Source organism: Eschrichtius robustus, chromosome 4, assembly GCF_028021215.1.
Source record: "Eschrichtius robustus isolate mEscRob2 chromosome 4, mEscRob2.pri, whole genome shotgun sequence".
In the NCBI taxonomy this organism is placed as follows: domain Eukaryota; kingdom Metazoa; phylum Chordata; class Mammalia; order Artiodactyla; family Eschrichtiidae; genus Eschrichtius; species Eschrichtius robustus.
In genome coordinates, this window is record NC_090827.1 from 59,309,348 (window position 1) to 59,332,383 (window position 23,036).

The 23,036-nt window shown below is 42.9% G+C and overlaps 1 protein-coding gene across 3 annotated transcripts in view; it reads right to left on the bottom strand.

Moving 5' to 3' along the window:
- The window catches only part of SHROOM3 (shroom family member 3), a 122,719-nt gene that overhangs the window by 39,544 nt on the left and 60,139 nt on the right, over window positions 1-23,036 (bottom strand). For all 3 annotated transcript variants that reach the window (XM_068542800.1, XM_068542799.1, XM_068542798.1), the window contains exons 2-3: window positions 19,053-19,184; window positions 3,192-3,323 (exon numbers count right to left, since the gene is read on the bottom strand). In XM_068542800.1, coding sequence (XP_068398901.1) covers window positions 3,192-3,250 — 59 coding nt within the window. In that variant the 5' untranslated portion in view covers window positions 3,251-3,323; window positions 19,053-19,184. The remainder of the gene's footprint in view (window positions 1-3,191; window positions 3,324-19,052; window positions 19,185-23,036) is intronic.

Here is a 23,036-nt window from a genome sequence, read left to right on the forward strand (position 1 = left end):
CTAATACTTTAGGACCATTGTGAGATTTCTGTATGACAGCAAAAAGGCAGTGACAAGGATCTGACAGAAAGAGGCTGAAATACAATTTCAGTGGAATTCCAGATCCAAGCCAGCTTGCAGGCAGTGAAAATTACATGTCTCCAGCCTCTCTCAACTTCTCTCTCCCTCTCTCCTCACTCCTGCCCTTCCCCACCCCTAGAGCGCCCTCCTTCTCCTGCTTCTTAACGAGAAGCAGATCCACACATTTAGGACTGAGACTACGTAATATTCCTGGTTTCTGGAACTGTCAGAAGGCTGTCAGAGGGATGTCGACCACCAGACCACTAGATGCCACTGTGTTCCTCAGAAACGTGCCAGGAGAGCTTCTCCGTCTACAGCTGCCAAGGGCTGACCCTCTGAGCAGAACTCGGAGCTGCAAGCCCGAGGCATGGAATGAACAGACCACAGGATGCTTTGGGCTGCAGTAGGAGCTGGGTAACCCGAGCTTCCCTTTCTCCCTCTCTTCCTCCACAGAGCTTTTGTGCCGACAGTCATTGTGTCGGCGGGAGGCTGTTCTGAAGCTTGAATTAGAGGGCAGACTGGTCGGTACAGTACAAGATCCACCTGCCTCTGGAGGTTGGGATGAGGAGGAAACAGCAGGTAGAGAAGCAGAACCTTCAGAATACTGCACTTCTGATGCCAGCGCCATCATTCTCCTGAGGCCTCTTGGAGCTCACCACAGTTACTGTGAGCAGTTATTCTAAGCACTGATTGCAGTCGTCTTATTTCTGCCTTTGGACAAGCTTGTATTTTAGGTCACAGTATGACTTCAGATTTAGGGCCTCCTAAGGCTAGCCGTTAGGAGGCTCCAAAGGGCCCCACTGTTTAGGGGTACCCTGTTAATACACTCCTGCATTTTATAAGTGTGTGCTGGTTTATGCCATTAACCTAGTCCAATACTAGGTTTCACTGTACCTCTGACAAGTCTTCAGCCTAATTATTATAATTAGTTTTCATAGTTACTGAGTGCTCACTGTGTTTCAGGAACTACGCTAAATGTTTTGCATGTGTTATTTTGCTTAATCCTCACTACGAGCCAATGAGATCTGTATTATGAATTTCATTTTACAGACAAGGAAACCAAGATCAAAAAGGTGAAGTGATTTGCTCAAGCTCACGCAGTAGGCGGTCAAGTTGAGATTTAAACTGAGGTCTCACTTAAAAGCCCAAGTAGCTCACCATCGTGCTGTCCTTCCTTCACACTGTTAGGCCCCTGCATCTAACCTTCTAAAGGCCTTCAACACCGCTGTGCCCACAGAGCAAAGCACTGTGCCTGCATGGGGCGTGGGCTCTGCTAGCAGCTCTGTTCCCGGAGCACACATGGCTCAGATGGTGAGAAGAAATTCTTTCAGGGTTATTGGGAGGGACACGGGCAAGGGAGAGGAGTGTCTGTCACAAGGAGGGTAACCAGGAAAGTATCCTAATGTGCTGGGAGCCATGCCCACCAGTCAGAGCTCTAGGATTTGGCCCTTGATTTGACCAGACATGAGTGTTAGGGGTTCTGAGTCCTCGCCAAATGCGTCCCCACCGCCTGGTAGTTAAGTAATCCTTCCAGAAACACCCTCCACTCCCTGATACAGACAAGCACTTGCATCTCATTTGTATGTGGGACCCATATTACCTTGACTTGCCTACCTCCCTACCATAACCTATATCCAAGTGCTTCCAAAAAAGTGGTAAGTGACACAGCCTGCCTCCCTGGGGTCAGAAGATGAATTCCAATTTGCATGGCTCCAAGTCTGTAGTAAACGTAGGGGCGTCCTGACTTAGTTCTTTAATATAAAGAACTAAGTGGGTGGTCAGGCTTGGCTCCCTTCTCCCCAGTCCCCTTCAATTGTGTAAGGTCTGATTACCATACTAAATCCCTTCTCCTGTAACACCCGTGATGGCTCTGCTTTTCCCTGACTGGACCTTGACTGATAGAGTGACTAGAAAAGCAGAGGAAGAATAACTAGTATAACTAGTGTAGAGGAAGTATAGGAGGTTACACGCAACGGCTTTGAAACCTAGCTTGAATTTGAGTCTTGACTTGGGTACTGATCAGATGTTTGACCTTGGACAAAGCCATCTTTCCAGCTTCAATGTCCTGTCCTGCGAAATGGAGTTAAGAACACTGTATCTGTTTCAAGGGTGTATATGAAGGACCACACGAGATAATGTATACACTGAGCAGTCCTCGGTGTGTTAACTGCTTCGATTGGAGCTAAGCTGGATAACTGGCTTTAACAGAAGGAGAAAAACCAACTGGGGAGTTCAAATACTGAATAAAATCATTCAGATAAAAATCCGATACAGAGGAATGGATAAAGAAGATGTGGTACATATATACAGTAGAATATTACTCAGCCATAAAAAGGAACGAAACTGGGTCGTTTGTAGAGACGTGGATGGACTTAGAGACTGTCATACAGAGTGAAGCAAGTCAGAAAGAGAAAAACAAATACCGTATACTAATGCATATATGTGGAATCTAAAAAAATGGTATAGATGATCTTATTTGTAAAGCAGAAATAGACACAGACATAGAGGACAAACATATGCATACCAAGGAGGAAGGGGGGGTGGTGGGAGGAATTGGGAGATGGGGATTGACATACATACGTACTATGTATAAAATAGATAACTAATGAGAATCTACTGAATAGCACAGGGAACTCTACTCAATGCTCTGTGGTGACCTAAATGGGAAGGAAATCCAAAAAAGAGGGGATATGTATATACGTAGAGCTGATTCACTTTGCTGTACAGTAGAAACTAACACAACATTATAAAGCAACTATACTCCAATAAAAATTAATTTTAAAAAAAACCAGATACATATTTGAAGAAAGGACGTTAAGCACTGACGGAGGGAGTTGTCAGGTTTTCTAGTATAGTGCTATAACGTGTAATTGAGAAATGTCTGACTGAGAATCCATAGGCCCCATAAATATCTCAAATGACCAGTCAGTGTTCGAAATAATCCTGTCCTCCCTTCATGCCAGTCTAGCCCAGGATATGAAGATGACTCGTACACACGTTAGGGGTTTTAAGAGGATGAGGATAGTGGGTAGAGAGACTTAATACTCAAGGTAAGTATAAGAAAACAATCTTTTCTGGGAACAGGACATTTGAAAGTACGAAGCCCCTGGGTCTCAGCTGTGACCACTTACCTGGAATGGTAGCTCTGGGGCCAAGGAGTGCCAATCGTGCCCTGAGATATCTGCATCATGCTGGCATCGGGTTGGTTCTCCCCAAATTTGGTTGAATGCCAAGAATGAGGTCGGCCCGAAGGTTCACTGCGCCTGGGGAGACACAGGAGAGGGACCCCCAGCGTTAGGAGCAATCTCAGCTGATCTCTTCACCAATGAGGTTTACGGACTTGGAAGCAGAGACTGCTGTATCCTCAGAGACGGAAAACAATCAAGTAAATACTGGAAAATGGAGCTTACTGCTCACTTCTCTTAGGAACCATTGTTTTTCTTCCTGCTGTATTAATATGTTTATTTTCCTTTTCATTTTGACATGATTTCAGTTACATAAAAATATTGCAAACTTAGTTTAAAGAATTTCTGAATAAACCCTAGTGCACTGTTGGTGAGAGTGCAAACTGGTACAGCCACTATGGAAAACAGTATGGAGTTTCCTTAAAAAAATTAAAAATAGAACTACCAGTATGATCCAGCAATCCTACTTCTGGGCATATATCCAAAGAAAACTGAAATCAGGATCTTAAAGATATAGCTGCACTCCCATGTTCACTGCAGCATTACTCACAATAGCCAAGATATAGAAACAACCTAAGTGTCAGTGGATGAATGGATAAAGAAGATGCCATATATACATACAATGGAATATTATTCAGCCATGGGAAAGAAGGAAATCGTGCCATTTGCAACAACTTGGATGCATTATGCTAAGTGAAATAAGCCAGACAGAGAAAGACAAATACTGAATGATTTCACTTCTATGTAGCATCTAAAAAGGACAAACTCAGAAAAACAGAATAGAGTGGTGGTTATCAGGGGTTGAGGGGGTGGAGGAAATGGGGAGATTTCAGTCAAAGGGTACAAACTTCAAGTTATAAAGATTAACAAGTTCCGGGGATCTAATGTACAGCATGGTGATTATAGCTAATTTCGTATCATATACATACTTGAATGTTGCTAAAGGAACAGATTTTAAATGTTCTCACCAACTAAGACAGAAATGGTCACTATGTGACTGGATAGAGCTGGCACCTAATACAGTGGTGGTAATCATTTTGCAATTTATAAATGTACCAAATCAAGATGTTCTACACCTTAAACTTGCAGTGTTATGTATCAATTATATCTCAATAAAGCTGGGGAAAAAATCCCACATAACCTTCACCTAGCTTTCCTACATGTTAACATTTTATGCTTTATAAATTTAAGGCACATGGAGTTGCCTTGGTCTTTCTTTGCACTACTTATCCATATATAAATATGGGAGCAATAATTCCTGCCCACCTCCCAAGGAACTTTCTGGGGATTTTGAAGTTCTCTGTGATATCCTGATGCTGGATAAATGCTATTATTTTAATATCTTGGTAAGAACTACATAAAAACTACCAGCTACCCTGGTGTTAACACACTCTGATCTGTGGAGTATAAAACAACAAGATGCTCTCCAAAACAGTTTCTCATTTTGCAAGTCAATGACTTCACCTTTAAACATCCTGCCCTTATAACACAAAGAACTGACAAAGCCAAAGGGGAAAAGTGGGTGTTCTTCAGACTGCAATACTGAAGGATGAATTTGGTAAGGAGGATTATACTATTATAGAAGGTCAGAGTCAAGAGAGAGTGGCTGAACTTTATTTTTGGCAGAAAAGTGAGATAATGTTTACCAACAACTTCAGGGATTTCTAGACTGAAATCTCAATGGAGAGAAGAGAGGAGGTGCCCTGAAGTACTGACAGAATGTAGCTACCTAGGCTTAATATCAGTCTCCTTCATGAAGGATCAGACACCTTGCTGAAAGTTCTGAATCAGACTCTGAAGTATAAAAGGGGGCTGTGCAGAGGACAATGGAGATACGCTGTTTCATCTAGGTTAAGTGAAAAAAAAATTCCCTTTGTGCTTTAAAAACAATAGCAAGGCTCCCTTTTAAATGTAAGCTATCCAGACCTTTCTTCAATTTCCTTCCCATTCATTCAAAGGCATCCATAGAGACTTTCTACATGGCAGCCACTATGCTGGCACTGGGGATCCAAAGAAGAACAAAGTATCACCAGACCCCAATAATTCACAGTACAGTAGAAGAGACAGCCAAGTAAACCGCTATAAGACACTGAGATGGGTTCCGTAATCGAGACCCGTTCAAGGTGCTCAGTGAACTCAGAAGAGGCAGTCACCGAAAACATGAAACCATGAAAGATTTCTCCAGATGGCAGGGGGCGGCAAACGGAAGGGAAGGACATCCAGGTAGAAGAAACAGCGTGACAAATGCATGGAAATGCAGAAGAACACGGTACAAGCAACTTAAGTAGGTGGAGAGGAGATGACGAGTGAGAGAGGAAGGCAGCAGATGAAGGTGAAGAGCTAGGAGGGTCCAGGTCTCACTGAAGGGTGTGAACAGTATCCTACGGGTTTGGAGGCCACCGAAGAACCTTAGCCAAGGAGGGCCATGTTCAAATTTGAGTTTCAGGAAGATATTGCCAATAACGAGAATACATTTGAGAGAGACAAGATCGGAGGCTATCGTATTGGCCAGGGTAAGAGATAATAAAGAGCCGGCACTAAGACAGGGGCAGTGAACTTAAAGGGATGACAGATCTAAGAACCACTGAGGAGGCGAAATTCCCAGCCTGGTGAGCACTTGGATGTGGTTGGTGTAGAAGAGAGTATAGTCAAGGAGGAAGGACAGTCTTCACAGAATGGTAAGAACTATGAGATGGAGGGGCGGGAGCGGAGGGAGGAAGGAGGGAAACAGAGCGGGGAGGCTGATGGCTCACTTGGGGAGTGCAATGTGGGGACCTGTGGGACTGCAGTGGCGCACAGGAAGCAGTGGGGCCCACAGGACTGGAGTCTGGGCTGCACATACACACTGAGGAGTCACAAAACACATGTCCTTTGAGAAAAGATAAGCTGCTTGGGGAGAGTGCATAGGAGACAGAGAGGAAGTACTTTAAGGATGGGCCTCTGAGAACTATCACAGTTTGGGGGTGGAACGGGGTTGGGGAGAGTCCAACAAGAGGCTTTCAGAGAAGTAGGAGGAAAATTAGGAGAGTATGGGAGTTTCACAGCATCCTAGCGGGGAGAACAAGGAGGAGGAACTGTCAATCATTCCAACTGCTACCGAGAGGTTAGTGTGATGTGGGTAGATGCACGTCCACTGGATTTGATGACTGATGAGTCTTTGCAATGGAATGACGGGGCAGAGGCCTGATTAGGATGGGGTAAGAGGTGAATGAGAGATAAAATGGAGACAGCAAGGGCAGATCATTCTTTCAAGACCTTGGCTCTAAAGGGGAGAAAGAAGGTGGTAGCTAGGAGGCTAGAGGGGGCCAGGGAGGGAAAAGGATTTGTTCTTGCTGTTTTGTGTTAAATAATGAGAAGTATGAGCAAATCTGTAGGACACAGCGAGTGCACACAGCCCAAGACACAGGACGAAGAGAGGCTGACGCTCCTTAAGACTCATGAGGAAGTAGGCAAGGATGGGATTCTAGAGCACACGTGGAGGGCACGACCTTATGTAGGAGTAAAGGCAGGTCCACTGAAGTAAATGAGAAGAAAGGAGGAGGTAAGATGTTGATGCTCGTATGAAAGGGAGTGGGTGGGAGGACAGCTGGAGGGACTTCACACCCACTGTCCTCTATCTTCATTAGGAAGCCCAAAGAGGGAAAAGTGAGGGGCTTCATGCGGTGGATGGGGCTCAAGGGGCATGACAGATGGGGACTGAAGAGTTGAAACTGATTAGAGATACTTAAAAGATTTAATAACTAAGATATGGTCTCTGCCCTTAAGGAGCTTACATTCTGGTGGGGAGACCAGATGAAGTATTCCTCTAATAAATAATAAATCATAAAGAAATAATTCTTACAGTAAAGATAAAGTAAGTGCCCAAGACTTGCAATGCCAAGACAGGACACACAACTTGGGGAGCTGCTTCTCTGGAGTAGATTGCAGAGGTTAACTCTTTGTCCTGGGGTAGATTTCATCCCAGGTGTAATATTGATACATTAAGAACAGGGTGCCTGTGAAACAAGAAAATCAGTAGGCTCTGAAAAACATACCCCTTTCTTTTGGATGCAGAATGTATGTTGGGAGGTTTCAGAGATAAATCTTTGTTTTATAAGATTCTTCCAATATGTACAATTAAGTGATGAAATGAGGAAAAAGAACAATGAAAAAGATGACCAAAATATAGCCCACCGACTCTCAGACCTTGCTGGAACAGGGTGGGTGTGTAAATCAGTGCAGCCTGAATAAAGAGCAGCTTGGCAACATTCAGCAAAATAATTTTAAAATAACATATCTGTCAAAAGATTGAAACACAACCTAAATACTCATCAGTAGCAGACCAGTTAAGTCAGTGTGGTACCTCCACACAATGGAATATGTATGTGGCCATTAAAAGAACTGAGTAGTTCTATACATATGGATATGGACATATCTCCAAAATATATGGTTAAAGGACAATTGTAAGATACAGAACTGTGCGTACAGTATACTGCTGTATGTGGGGAAAAACATACATAATCACTTACGTTTATTAACGTAAAGAGTATTTCTGGAAGAATACTTGAGAAACTAGAACCAATGACTGCCTCTGGGGAGGAAAACTTATTTTTCACTGTATTTCCTTTTCTAACTTTTGAATTATGTACTATGTACATGTGTTACCTATTAAAAAGCCAAGTATTTTAAAAATAGCCTCTCATTTTGAAAATATAATTCACTGTACCTGGAGATAACCAAAAAAGTCAAACAGCTGTTTATTGACTTTTTCAATGATGCAAATAATTTAATAAGCATTCCTAAAGAGCACAGCATGCTTTTACATCTTAGGATCACTCTGATCTTAAAGAAGATAAGGAAATATTTTCCTAAAGCATATTACATCATGAGCACATCAATAAGAGTCAGAAGACGATTTAGTTTTAAAATTGAGCCAACTAAGTTTTGTGTGTGCATGTTAATTCAAACAAAGCCCTTTTGTTGCATTCCTAACCACAAACAAGGAAGCTTAATTGCGTGGGACGGGTAGGCTGATGAAACTGGAACTAGCAAGTGACACGATGTCCTTCTTAGATGATTTTGCCCTAACACACAGAGAGATTCGGGAATGAAAGCATATTTTGGAGAAATCTACAATAAAGCAGTTCACGTCTTTCGAGCAGTATTCACTGATCACCTACTATGTGCCTTCTACCCAACTGGAGCTCTGGGAGGTCACAGATGCCCTCAAGAGTTTATAATCTTGTTGGGGAGCCTCAGATGCAAGAAAAAGTATTAAAGAGTATCAGAGTATTACTCATTCACTCGAAAAATATCTGAGTGCCTACTGAGTGCCAAGCATCATTCCAGGCACTTGACACACAGTTTCTCACTTAACCTTTATACTGTATCTTTATGATATAGGACCATTAATGAGAAAATGAGGTAATCAAGAGAGACTAAGCAACCCATCCACAGTCACAAGGGTTGTGAGGAGCAGAGCTGATATATAAACTCAGGCATCTGTCCCCGGAGCCTGTGTTCTTAACTTCTGAGCAATGAGCAGTATAAAAGAGGTGAGGTGGGCAGAGTAGAGAGACAGACAATTAACAAGTAAGCAAATAAACAGGGAATTGTCATGTAGTTATATGGGCTCTGAAGGAAATAGAACTGGGTAATGTGAGAGTGTGACGGAGGATCCTGCTTTGGATCAGAGACAGCCTCTTTGAGAGACTAACATCCGAACCAGATCTAAATGATAAGAAGGAATCAACCTTGCAAAGAGCTGGGGGCAGAGAGTATTTCACGCAGAAACAACACAGAAACACAAAGGCCTTGAGGCAGGAATAAATTTGAGGATTTCAAGAAGCAGAACAGACTGTAGCCAGAGCCTTGGGAATGAAGAGCAGATGGTAGGAAAGTCATGAGATCATACTGGGCCATGCTAGCTCCTGAGGATTTTGGTTTAAGCACCAAAAAGCTCCCTTGCTGCCAGTGATCAAGAATGGGGTCTGAAGTTGGCCCAAAGGCCTGGTAGTAGAGTGGGACTTTGGATGACCTTGAAGCATCGGTATGCTTTGGATAAATGGAGAAGGTGACAACCACAACTTGGATAATAAGAAATTCTAAGAGTTGGAGTTAATTTTTTTGTTGATGCTGTTCTTTGATGAACGGTTATGATTGAGACTTTGCTTGGGCTCTTCTGGGTGCACTAACTTTATAAACCATGCTAGTTATCAACTGGACATGAGTTGAACATGTAAAAATACCAAATACACTCAATACCAGCACTACCAAATAAAACATCATGTTTCTTAATCCACTCACTAACCCCCATCTGCCATCATTTGTTTAGTACACAACGCTATAATAGACAACAAAGTCCATCATAACAAGATTCTAGTCTTACCCACTCCCCCCAAAAAAGAAAGAAAAAACACTAGTATCAATGTATTCTGTAAATCAGGTCTATCAGAATTAACATATCATGGATTTGGGTTGAGAGTCTTCATGATATAATTACTGAACACTTTGTGCTTAGCAGGGGATAAAACACATTTCTTAAGGCTCTTTTGTGTATCACTGTTATTTTTTTTCCTATTTTTCCTCATCTTTTAAAAAGTTATGAAATACTTCAAACATACATAAATGCACTCAAGTGAATACAAAAAACACTAATGTGTACTCATTACCAAAACTTATCAAATCTTAATATTTTCCCCATATTTACTTCAGGTATTGTTTTGAATAGGTAATTAATTCACATAGTTTAAAAAAAAAAGATCAAAGCCATTAAGAAGTCTTACTCTCCTTCCCAGCCCTCTCCACCCATTTCTCTTCCCCCTACAGCAAACCTCTGTGGTTAATTTCTTATATATGTTTTCCAGTGCTTTGTTATGCAAGTATAGGCAAATATGAACATATCTCTTTTCACCCGCTTCACAAAAGGAAAGCTATGTGGTGTTCTACCCCTTGTTTTTGTGAACTTAACAACATCTACTGGAGATCATTCTATATCAGTACTTACAGAGCTTCCTCATAGCTTTTTTTTTTCCCCCTTTTAGCTGCCTGGTATTCCATCGTGTGCATATAACATATTTCTTCAACCAGACCCTTTTTTGTAGACACTTTTTGATTTCCAGTCTTTTGTTATTACAAATAATGCTTCAATGAATAACCATGTCTACACACTGGTTTCTGTCTGTGTCCACATATCTGCAGAAATTCCTAGAAGTGGAACTGCTGGCTCAAACTAAAATGCACTTGCAATTTTGGTAGTTATTGCTAAGTTATTGCTAAGTTGCCCCTTTCATGCTTTAAAGGGGAAACAAACTTAACATGAATAATTAAATGTCATTGTGCAAGTGATTCTTAGGGGGGGATTATAATTACACCTTCTTTAGTATAGAAGAATAAATGATTCATATTTGAACACAATGCCTTTCTAGGCATTTCCTGTTTATAGGAAAATTATGTGCCCCAAACACTGATGATAAAAATATACAGCCACTGAAAACTAAGACCAAGTTAAGATGCACTGGGCTGTACTCATAGCACTGTTCCATTCATAGATCCAGATGAAACTCTCTCTGGAATAAACAAAAAAATCACCCTACGTTGAGATGTGTTTTCTACATGTTCACAGAAGAGAGACAAGCTCTCAAGAACTTTTAGGGTTGAAAACACCCATTATCTTCCAAAATGTAAAAAAAGGTGTAATTGTCCCTTAGCACACAGTTGGCAAAGACATTGCTTTTGAGATATCCTTTGGCCCTTTTCAGCATCCCTAACCTCTAGTTTCTATGACTACTGGGCTCCTCAAGGCTATACTCTTGACTTGTTGGATTCACAGAAAAATCTAACAAGCAAACATTTCCGAGGCTTTTATAATTGCCTAACACCTGTGTCTTTAAAAAGTGGTTCAGTGGGTAGAAAGGTATGCATTAAGTAATGTAACCCCATGGCAACACACAGTCCTGTCTGGAAAGAGAAGTTCTTTCAAAGGTCACATCTTGATAATATGCCCTGGGGACTTTTGGCTTTGGCAACTGAATCACAAGTAAGAGTGAAGTCGGCTAACAGACAGACGACCTAAGACTCTAACATCTAAAATTTGCATAAAAGGTAAAAAAAACCCAAAAAACCTTTTCTTGTAAGATACTTTACCCCATTCCTCCACACCTACTCCGACATCATTTCACTACTAGATTATCTCCTCCTCACCCTCCATCTTGAAACATTTTTTAAAGATTAAATTTGATTCATGATCACACAGAACTATTACCATAAAAAAGAGGGCACAGCCATGGGGGTGGGTGTTTTTCACTTAGCCACCAATGGGTGATGATGTTGAAATGTCTTTTTTCTCAATATGCCCCCCTTTCTTCCCTCTTCCTCTCAACTCTGACATCTACAGAGTAATCAGGATAGTCAGCTCTCCTCCCCACACTTCAACATTTGCCTATATGTCATGGCAGAAATTGACACAAACACTATAACATCTTTGCTCTGTAACAGCATTCATGTTTGTTTTTCTTTGACTTTCAAATTCAATTACAATAGAATCGCACAGCATACATAGACTAGCATAAGCGCTAATTATCCACAGTTTCTTCTTGTCAACTCTCAATTTGCAACTGGGCATTGTATTTGTTGGAGGAAGGAAGGAGGGACTGGTGTTTACTGATTTCTTGAGATATCGGATATTATGATTTAAAATTTTTCTCCTCTACTACTCTACTCTACTCTACTCTGTGTCATAGAATATGTTGCCAGGGCTGAAAGAGAAATCACTTTCATGCTGTTTGTTTTTATCTTCCACACAGAGACACACGCAGACATCCACAAATATATGCTCATGGACCTCAGAGAGGATGAGATAGTTACAGAGAACTAGAAACGCTGTGTGTGTCCCAGAATTGTTTGGAGGCTCTCCCAGAGGACCCCTGTTGGGCAAATGGGGAGCGGCTCAGCAGGACACGATGAAGGTGCTTAGGGCTCTTCCCCTGCACCCAGGGGGCTGCAGGGCTGAGGGCAGGAGGGGCAGGGTACCCACCACTACAGCTGGGCACCCTCCTCCTCCGCGGGTAATCCCACAGAAGATTGTCCCCTCTGAGGGTTTAAAGGATACCCTTTACACCACATACCAACCAAGATATTTCAAAATCAAGCTAATTAACTTTTATGCAATGCTAAGGTATAAGTTAAATTTCATTTGCCAAAACGGTAACGAAAAGTTTTTGTGTGTGAGGCCGAAGCCTTACCTTTTGGTAGTGCTTTTTTCTAAACACCATCCCATTCAACAAAAACAAATAAATGCTCCCCAAACTTCTAACACTAAAGACACTGAATTCTCTTTTGGAGTAAGCCATGCGTTGTATCGTGTTTTTCTCTTCTCTATTTCACTTTCTCCTCATTTAGAGGAAGAGGCTGCAAATGAGAAGTTAAAGGCAACAACAACAACAGAAAAAAACAAAAGGACAGAAAGCATTAATTTTAGATGGGGACCTTAAACAATGGTCAAAAGAAGAATCCATATTTTAAAATCATACCAGAAAAGACCCGAATGAAAAGAATAGTGAAGGTTTTAAGGCAAAGTGGATGACAACTTTATGAACACTTGCTCCAGCCCCTCAATTCCTACCTGCCGGCATTTCCATAATAAATTTCACAACAAGGAGGAGTTTAACCACCACCACCATTCACACATAACCTGACACTGTTGGGGAGAAAATAATAAAACTCAGAGGGATGCTCTCTCTTATTCACCTTCAAGTGAAAGGATGCCAAATAAAACTTGAAAAACCAGCCCTGGATGCCTCTCTTTATATATGTGTTTTATAATCTAAGCAGTTCATATTTTCTTTTTTACCTTTTACATGGTATAATAACAAAATGAATGCCCGTAATAATAAAATAAATATTCAAGTCACCTGGAGATCCAGAACATTACCACTACTGGTGCAGCCACCTGTTCTTTGCCATATCATATTTCCTTTTAAGTAAAAGCATCTAGGGATGAAAACATTGGCATTAAGCATAGCTCTGAACAAAAATTTCAAATCAAAGATTGTATAAGGATGAAAGCTGAATTCAAATTATTGTGAATAAGGGAAAAGATAATCAAGTATTTAAACCTTCAACTGTGATGGAGGTAAATACTGTACACCCAGCAATCTCAATACACACTTCTTTTCATGTAAACTCAAAGTTAGATGAGAAGACCGCACCTTTTCTTTAATATTGAGACTACACTTGCAGGTTCCTTTTCTTTATACAAACGTTGGCAATGAGAATAGAGAACTTGGCTACTAGTACATAGATAAGTAGCCATTCCTTGTGAGTAAAAGAAATTGTTTATTTGAAATTCCCTGGGGAAATGGGGAAGCAAAACCATGAAGTACACACCAAAAAGCAACTGCTAATCTGAATGAGATAAAAAGCCACTCTAAATACGTACATCATAAGAAATACGGTGACTGTATATATAGGAGAGAAAATGATTGAAAATTCCCACACAGAAATACTAATAGCACACTGAATTACCCGAGGTGCTCAAATAATGAGAATTTTCATGACAATTTAGAGAAATGGGCTTAAATTTAATATGTGGTTGATTATTAATTTTTCTTTATAAATAGATATAGCACAACATCAGAAAGATACCTGTGAAAGACTTATCAGTTGAGAATCCTGCAATGCAAGACTCATTCTAACATAATAGTGGGCTTACCTTGTGGCAAAGAGAATCATCCTAGATAACAACCCTCTGGCCAACTGCATGTCATATTCAGGAGTGGGATAAAAAGCCATTTCATCCTGTTAACTGCTCTTTCTTTTCCTCCCTGGACTGCAAAGGTTTCTCAACGATTCCATGCAACTCCCATCAGACAGCCTGAACCGCCTGGAACTCACTAAGCTCCGTGCAAGTGGGAGGGACTCATTCCTAGCCACCTCTGTAGATTGCCCATTAAAATTCAATTCCTGCTCTCTAAGAGGGAAGAAGAGAGAGTGACCCTTAGTAACTTTCCCTGAGAAGAACCAGCAGCTTAGACAATAGCACACAGCTTGGGAATGCCAGAATTCTATTCTGTGGGCAGGAGGAGGAGGGAAGGAAGGAAAATCATCTGCTGATAAAATGCATCAAACTGCAATCAGGAAGTTTCCGTTTTCATTGATCTTCTCTGCTAAACCTGCACCCTCCTTCACGTGCAAAAATGCGTGTTGATTGCTTTAAGCTTCCCACACTTTGGAGGCTACTGAAAGAGGTCCTACACCAACATCCACGGAGGCTTCCTGAGACACACTGTCCTGAGCTCACGAAGTCAGGAGGACGGGGACAGAACTCACTGCCAATGGAAGTGCAAGTGCCAGCTGCTAACCTTGCTGCCCAAATAAGGATGAATGAAGAGTCAAAGCCTGAGCTTCTATGACCCATTCATCTCAACTTACTTTACAGAGCACATATCACCATGTATGGTAAGTGCTTACTGATTAGATGAGATGGTCATTATAGTGATGGTGGTGACTGGTGGTGGAGGATGAGGAAGGGTCAGGATGTTCATGGAGGAAAGCACTGGCTTGGAAAATCTTGAGTTTTAAGCTGGAACATTTTGTCTCTTGAACTAACTCATTGAACTACCCTAGCCTGAGGCTTGACAGATTTTAGGGAGAAGTTCTGCCGAGATAAGTTAGATCATAGGACTCCTATTGACAAGTCAGACAAGAGAGAACTCAGGGATCCAAGCAAAAAAGGAAAGGTGGGATTGGATGTGTGTGAATATTAAGCCCTGGACCACTAAGAGCTTCTCTCTCTCTTTACCTTGGTGGTTCGGCTGGTCTCTGTATATACCTGGAGTAAGGGTGGAGGGGTGTTTCTTCCTTTTGCTCTTTCCTTTTTCTTATAAATAAGTGAGAAAATCCTTTCTGGCTATTTTCTCCATGAAAAAGGAGCTACACATACCCATGACCCATTGGACTTGGAATTAGCTCATGAGGTGATCCCAGCCCTTTTCAATTTCAAAATCGGTGTCGGCTTCTGTGACCTGTCATGAATTAGACTTGCTCAGTGCCCACTACTAACCTTCCACCTCAACACCTGTGAGACTCCTAAGATGATAAGCACATCATGTCTGCTCTGTCTGAAGACATCAGCACCTCACCCCTTCCCATATTTCAAAACAGGACTTAGACCACAGCCAGCTTGAAAGAATTCTCAACGGCCAAAGCTGGAACAATTCGAGCAATAAAATAAATAACAGTATTGGATTATAACCCACAGGATAAAATAATAGGAAGGAGTCCTTACTGGTATAAATAGTAAGGATAAATAAATAAGTGGAGGAAAGAGACAGCTCTTCCTTACAGAAGACTTCCAATTAATAAATGTGGGGGTTTCCCTGGTGACACAGTGGTTAAGAATCCGCCTGCCAACACAGGGGACACGGGTTCAAGCCCTGGCCTGGGAAGATCCCACATGCCGTGCAGCAACTAAGCCTGTGCGCCACAACTACTGAGCCTGCACTCTAAAGTCCGCGAGCCACAACTACTGAAGCCCGTGCGCCTAGAGCCCATGCTCCACAACAAGAGAAGCCACCGCAATGAGAAGCCCGCGCACCGCAACAAAGAGTAGCCCCCGCTCACCGCAACTAGAGAGCCCGCGTGCAGCAACGAAGACCCAACGCAGCCAAAAAATAAATATGTAAAATAAATTAAAAATAAATAAATAAATAAATAAATGTGGAAGGAATGAAGGAAATACAGACTCACCTTTAGAACATTACAGTAATAATTGTCACAGACAATATCTGTTGATAGATGCTAAAATCAGTGGGAGAAAGTTTGAGGAAAAACAGAATATTTGTATAGCCTCAAAGCTATCTGCCCCCCAAGATATGTATTCGTTTACAAGGAGACAAACAATAACTTTACAGTGAGGAAACCTGGCAACTTCACCTTACCCAGGTAATCAAGGTTAACATCACCAGTAGTAAAACATATCGACACCATGTAACTCGGGAGAGGACACACTAAGAAGGACACATCACTTCTTTGGTATTCTTGCCAAAAATGCTCAACCTCAATCCAACCATGAGATAGTATCAGACAAACTGAAATAGAAGGCATTCAACAAAATAACTGGCCCATACTCTTCAAAAGTGTCAAGGTCATAAAAGACAAGGAAAGACTGAGGAAGTATCACAGATTAGAGGAGGCTAAGGAAACATGACAATTAAATACAATGTAGGATCCTGGAATGGAAAAAGGACATTAGCAGGGGGGAAAAAAGGTGAACTCTGAATAAAGTCTATAAAGCCTTAGAGTCTGTAGTTGATAGTATTACACCAATGCTAATTTCTTAGTTTTAATATTTACGCTATGGTTTTCAAAGATGTTAACATTAGAGAAAGGTGAGTGATGGGTGGATGGGAAATCTCTGTACTATTTTCACAGCTTTTCTGTGAGTCTAAAATTATTTCAAAATAAAAAGTAAAAAACAAAACAGGCAGGATTTGGGGTCTGAATAAATTGGATGAGAACCACACCAATTTCCAAGCTCAGTCCAACATTAGTAAAACTTGGGTTGCAGAGACCTTAGAGGATAGGGAAGAGTTATGAGGTGGACTATTGTAGGGGCTTATGATATACTTTTGGAGACAAGACACACACAAGTAAAATTCTTAGAGTATAAGTAGAGTAAAAATTCCAGCCAATAGGATATGAACGGGCGTGATGTATGCAACATCCAGGTCATGACTTTTTCAAAAGGAAATTGCTTGCCTATGTGCTCCCTTACAGTCTCCCTTCATACAGACACAGCATCATGAGCCAGTCTTGACCACGCTGATGAGGGCAACCCCAGCTTGTGTTAAAGGTAATCGCTTCATGGTTATAACGACAATCTCTGCATGGTTAGGATGCCAACTGGACATACGTTGAGGTTCATTTGTTTCATCCAACTGTTAAGGATTGTTTTATGAAATATTTCAATTGTTTCAAGCTCAAATCAAGGTCTGTGTGATTCCACTCTTCACGCTCTTAGCCCCACCTAGTCTCAGCTCTCCCTGCCTTCTGGCGAATGGTCCCACAATTACCCCAGTGCCCCATGGCTGAAACTAAGCAGTCACACACTTTAATCTCCCTTCTCCCACCCTCACCTGCTCTTGATCTGTCTCCTAAATTCAAACCAAATCTGTCTCATCTCTTGTCCCATCACCACCTGCTAAGTGCAAGTCTCGATCATTGCCCACCCAGGCCAGGGCAGTAACTTCCTAACTACGACTTTCTGGCCTAAAGTACTTTGGCACTGATGCTACATTAATCTACACACCTCAGTGGAGTCTTGTTAAATAAAAGGCTCTGACCCTCTACATTTTGAAGATCCTAGGAGGCTGAAAGGAATAGCAGTAACCTTGGGGATTCTTCTCCTTCAGGCTGTCCCTGGAGCAACCTTTTGCCAGCTGCTTCTCTTGTAGATGGAGCCTTCTGCAAATCTCAGCCTGTCCTCAGTTGGTATGTTCAAACTTCTTTTGAATCCTTTTTTCAAAGAAAACCTTACAAAGAATCTTAATGTAGACACCATATACAAGTGTTGTTGGATTATAGGAAATATAACAAATACTTTAATGTATATTTGCATATCCATAAACATGGGTAATTGCATAAATCTAAGTTTATAATGTTTATTTATTTCTAATCCAAGCCCACGTGTCTACATGAAAGAGCCACGCCCCCCACACTGAAATCAGGATAATTCACAGCAGTGATAACCAACATCTACTGAGCGCTTACGATGGGCCAGGTACCACTCTAAGTGTTTTATGTATATTAGCATTTTCAATCCTTTCAGCAACTCCTTGGGGTAGATTAGTTATTAAACTCATTTTATAGATTGGAAACAAAGTTTAAATAACTTGCCTGCAGTTATCTATTAAGTGGCAGAATCAAGATTTGAATTCTAGGTAGGCTGATTCCACAGATTCCCCCCCACCCCATCTTACTCACTATATTATACTGCCTTTCATGCTGGCACACAGACCTACGTGACAGTGATGAAAGGTTTGATGAGAACGATGACCAGGACATCATCACACCACCACCTAATGTTTACTTCACCTGACATTTATTTCTTGTTCCCCACGAGCGGGCTCTGTGCTAAGTGCCGAATACCTTATCTCATTGAATTCCCACAGTTGTCCTAGGAAGTAGGTTCTGTTACGCTGATTGCTGAGGCGATAGAGTGGAGGGGCTGTGAGCTCAAACTGCCTGGATTTGAATCCACCGCCTCCTAACGAGATGCCTTTACACTAGTGCAAACCTCACAGCACTGGTGTGAGAATTTGATGAGGTAGGCAAAGCCCTAGCACATAGAAAGCACAGATAAGTAACTGCAAATTTTTCTTAGACCAACTCTGTAATCTCAGGACATTCCTCAACTAGAGGTAAGACGTGTTCAGTGAATATCAGTTCAGAGATGAATCAATCTTGTTGTACAATGTAACGCATTAGTCATTTCCAAAGTGTAAGATGTTGGTGTAGCTCTTTTAGTGTTTTTAATTATAGCTTTAAATACAGTTGTGAATGTATTTTAAAAAAGATATTTGCATCAAATTATTTGAGGGACCCCCAGATTACCTCCCAGGAACTTGATGCTTCTTCTGAACCTAGTTTGAAAACTGTCATTCGGGTGGTTATCCTTCTGAACCCCGAGCTTCCATCTGACCTCCTTGTTCCGCCCCTCCTCAGCTCTCTCACTCGTCTGTGTTCTTGACCAGCCTTGCCCCCAATTCCCTCTTCCAGCAGCCAAGCCCCTCTTCCGAACCGCTCAGCGCAGCCCTCCGTGCCTCTTACCTGTGCTTCAGCCGAAGTTTAACCCCTCCTGACCATACTGCTTTCCTGTGCTGGGGGTCAGAGGTCAGGTGCCCTGGGCTGAAGGACTCAGAGGTGCCTGTATCTGCAGGGTCCGGGTCTGCACACGCATCTCTGGCAAAAATAGGAAAACAGGAAGTTGAGCATGATGGTGTTCGTGGGCAGGGGCACGAATGAATCCAACCTGGAAAATGCATGAGAATTAACCCTGGGTTTAGAGGAGAGCAGCACAGCTGAGCGTAGAGGTCTAAGCCTGCACCCACCTAGGCGCTCTGCCCGAAGGAAGGCAAATGCGCTACCGGGAGTCTTCATCCTCTCCTATATGTGTTTCTGTGAAGCAATAACGTGCACTACCCAATCTTAGAACACCAGATTTTTCCAGCCAAGGGGGAAAGAAATATATATTGACTGTTATGAAGATGAACCCTCCTATAACTCAGTAGCCATTGGTAAGTAAGTGAAAAACTGGCCTCACTGAAGCAAACTGTCCAAGGTGGTGGTTCCCTGAGACAAGTCCCCGCGGCCTCCTGTCTCGGTTTCGCTGGAAGGAGAGCGATCCTCCAGTGCAGCAGCCCTCGCTCCGTTCAGTGGGTGGCAGCTCAGGAGCACATGCCAACCCTTGAGGCCGAGCTACTTCAGATTGTTTAGATTCCACTGTGCTGCAGGCAAGCCTTCTGTGTGTCCATTTAACCACCCCCCCCCCCCACCGCCCACTCCCTAACACCATTCCCATAGCTCTTTCCCTCCATACTCCCAGGCAGGCAGAGAAAAATGTTAAGCCCCGAGCGCCCAAGGCGTCCCACCATGGGAACAGATGTATTTCTTCTCCGGAGGAGAGTCTTGGCTCCTGGATTTCCAAACACCCTGACTGCACCTTCAAGGCCTCCTCTTGATCAGACTGTGTCCCCTGCATCAGGTTCCGAGGAGGGTTTGCCACACTGGGTACCAGTGGTGTGTTTTCGTGTCTGTCTTTGAGAGCCAACTGGTAGCCCCTGCACCACGTCCTGTAAGCAGGCATCTGGAGAAGGCGCAAACGCCTACTGTTTCTCCTCTGCATAGGACTTGGCTGAGAAGGGGTGGGATTATGAATGGTGTTGATCTCTTTGTATTTCAGGACAGGGAGGGAGATGACCAGGCAGTCAGCAGGGAGTTTCTACTTCTAAGCTAAACTTTTCATCCTTAGTTTTACCTAAGCATCATTACCTCCTTTGTGACATTACTTTTCTCACCAAATTTAAGATTCCTGGCTTTGAGTATATTCACTATTCCCCTAGACTTGAAGTCTGAAGACCTGGTTGAGGTTCTGTCACTCGTGAGCTGAATGACATTGGGAATGCAAACACTGAGCCCCAGGCTCCTTATCGGGAATGTGAGAATAAGAGGCAGAGCACACAGTGTAGAAGCCTGGCCCTGGAGTCTGTGAGCCAGAGTCCTGGCCTTACGCTCTGACCAGCTCGGTGACCTTGTCCTCTCTGTGCCTGTTCTCACGTCTCTGAAATGGGTGCAAAGGACCAATGGCTTTCATAGGGTTGTTGAGACACTTAAATAAACTAATTCAGATAAAGCACTTAGGATAGAGTCTGGTACATATTCGGCCCTCAGCAAATCAGCTCCTGTTATTATATGTATCCTGCAGAGTTGCTATAAAGTTTCTAGATAATGTCTATTAACTGTCTAGCATAGTGCCTACACATGGGGTATGTGCTTAATTAACGAATCATTTTCATTACTGTCTTCAACAGTACCTTCATTTTAGAGCTCCTTTCAGCTAAGATGTCATGTAAAATAGACACAATTAAAAAGACCTAATTTATGCTGGAAATAGCAGCAAAAAGAGTTTTGTCCAGAGTTAGCATGTCAGAGCCTTTTGCAGAATTCATCATGTGGTCTCCAATTAGGATTTCTACAACCCTCAGCGGCACCAACCCCAATGGCCATCTGGCTTAAGCTGAGGTGGAAAGTATACTCAAAGGTATCTCATCGTCACATGAACATAAAGATGACACAGACATACACAGCATATCCAAGACCACCCATTGGTAGAATCCATTCCGACAGCAAGCTTGCCTTTCCAGCTCTCCTCTAGACCCTGACGTTGTCTGCTGGGGAAAAGCAATAAAGACCAGGCCTGAGCTTTCAAAAAAAACACTGTGGCATTTAATAACTTCCTCATTTGTTTTTTTTTTTTTTTTTGCCTAAACCACAATTGCTGGCTCTGTCCTTTCTGTACAATGGCTGAGCCCTTTTCTCTTTCCTTACCCCCTCCCCCCTCTCTGGGAGGCACCAAGGGACGGAAAGTCCAGGGTGAAAGCTGTTGGAGTGAAGGGCTGGCAGGAAGAGCAGGCAAATGGGAAGGAGATGGAAGCAAGAACATGAGACTGTGTTATCTTCTTAAGGATTTTCAGTGCATGATCCTTTTCAACCCTGGCAGAGAAGAGCACCCCCAGCGATGCCCTCCAGGGGACCAGCTGACGTTAACAACTGGGTGTGAGGGTTCATGAAACCAGGGTTGGGGTTGATTGCTGCTGACGGCGGCCCCCAGGCTAAGTCACAGCACAGCCTCCCTGCTAATCTTCACCTCCCCCCACCCTGGATGGGCTGGCTCCTGAGTAGGCTGTCAGAATGCACAACACCAAGGAGGAAACAGGTTGCAAGGAATGCAGGAAGAATCACCAGCACCCAGAGCATTGCTTTTCTGGAATAACCTCCTTCTGGAATAACCTGGACAACAAACACACATGTTTAAATTCACACGTTCTAATGAAAAGAAATTCCATAGTGAATCTTGTTGGCGAAACTAACGAGATGTTTTTGAAGGCTCTTTTTAATATTGTTTCTTGCTGTTCTCCAGTCTCAGTATCACAAACTATGAGTGAGGACACAGGAATCGGAGCTGACTTGAGAAGATTTAACGGGGGCTAAAAAAAAGATTGTGATCCACTCTCCCAGTATCATCTTTCTTTGCCAGATAGTTAAGAAACAAAAGAGCCACGCCAACCACCTAAGTATTTCTACTCTCTATGATGAGTACATTCATCTTCCCAGCCCTCACTATTCATAATTCATGAATATATACGGACTGCTTTACTATTTGGTATTTTAATAGAGTCCTTAAGTGCTTTCTGAACTGAGTTTCAGCCAATATTGAAGAAAAAGTTCTGGATCATCCTGTTTCTGTAGCTCTCTTGAGCACCATGAAAACTGGGGAGGGTCCGGGGAAGCTGGAGAGAAAGACATACAGAGCTGGGCCGGGCCCGATATCGTGGTCTCTCCAGATCCCTTGTGCTCCTGGTTTCTACTGCGTTTAGATGGGGATGGGCAGGAGGGCTCCTATCTCCTTAGCATGGACCGTTACAACCTTAGGAAGAGCTTGGTTCTCAGAATCAGCAGTTTCGTCCTTTTGGTTGTGTTTTATCCAGGAACAGCTTCCGTGACAGCCGCATCCATTCCTGTCCCCACCAACCCAGCACCTACCCAGCAGCCGGCACTACCTTTAAATAAAGTAAGTGGATTATGTCATCTCTAGTAATAAAACTTGTGTAGCTTCCCCATGCACTCTGGAGGAACTCCAAGTTCCTTAACTTGGCTGTGAGGTCTCCAGTGACCTGGCTCCTGCCCACCCTTTAACATCTCCCCTCTCCTTCGCCCTGTCCTCACTGGCCTGGCCCGGGCTCCCCAAGCCTGCCAAGCTCTCCACTTCACACATGAGGTTCCCTCCACCTGGAACAGTCTTCCTCCCGATTCTCCGCCTGGCTGGCTCCTCCTCAGCCTTCTGGTCCCGGGTGGGACATCACCTCCTCAGAGACGGCTTCCTCTACCTCAGAGAGTCTCTTCCCGGCACCTGGTCTTTCCCTTGGTTGCACCTGGAGCCGCATGTAAATGTTCATTTGCACACGGTATGTACTGGACAATAAGTGCAACAAGGTCAGGGCCCATGGCTGACTTTTCTTCAGTTTTGTGCTTTTA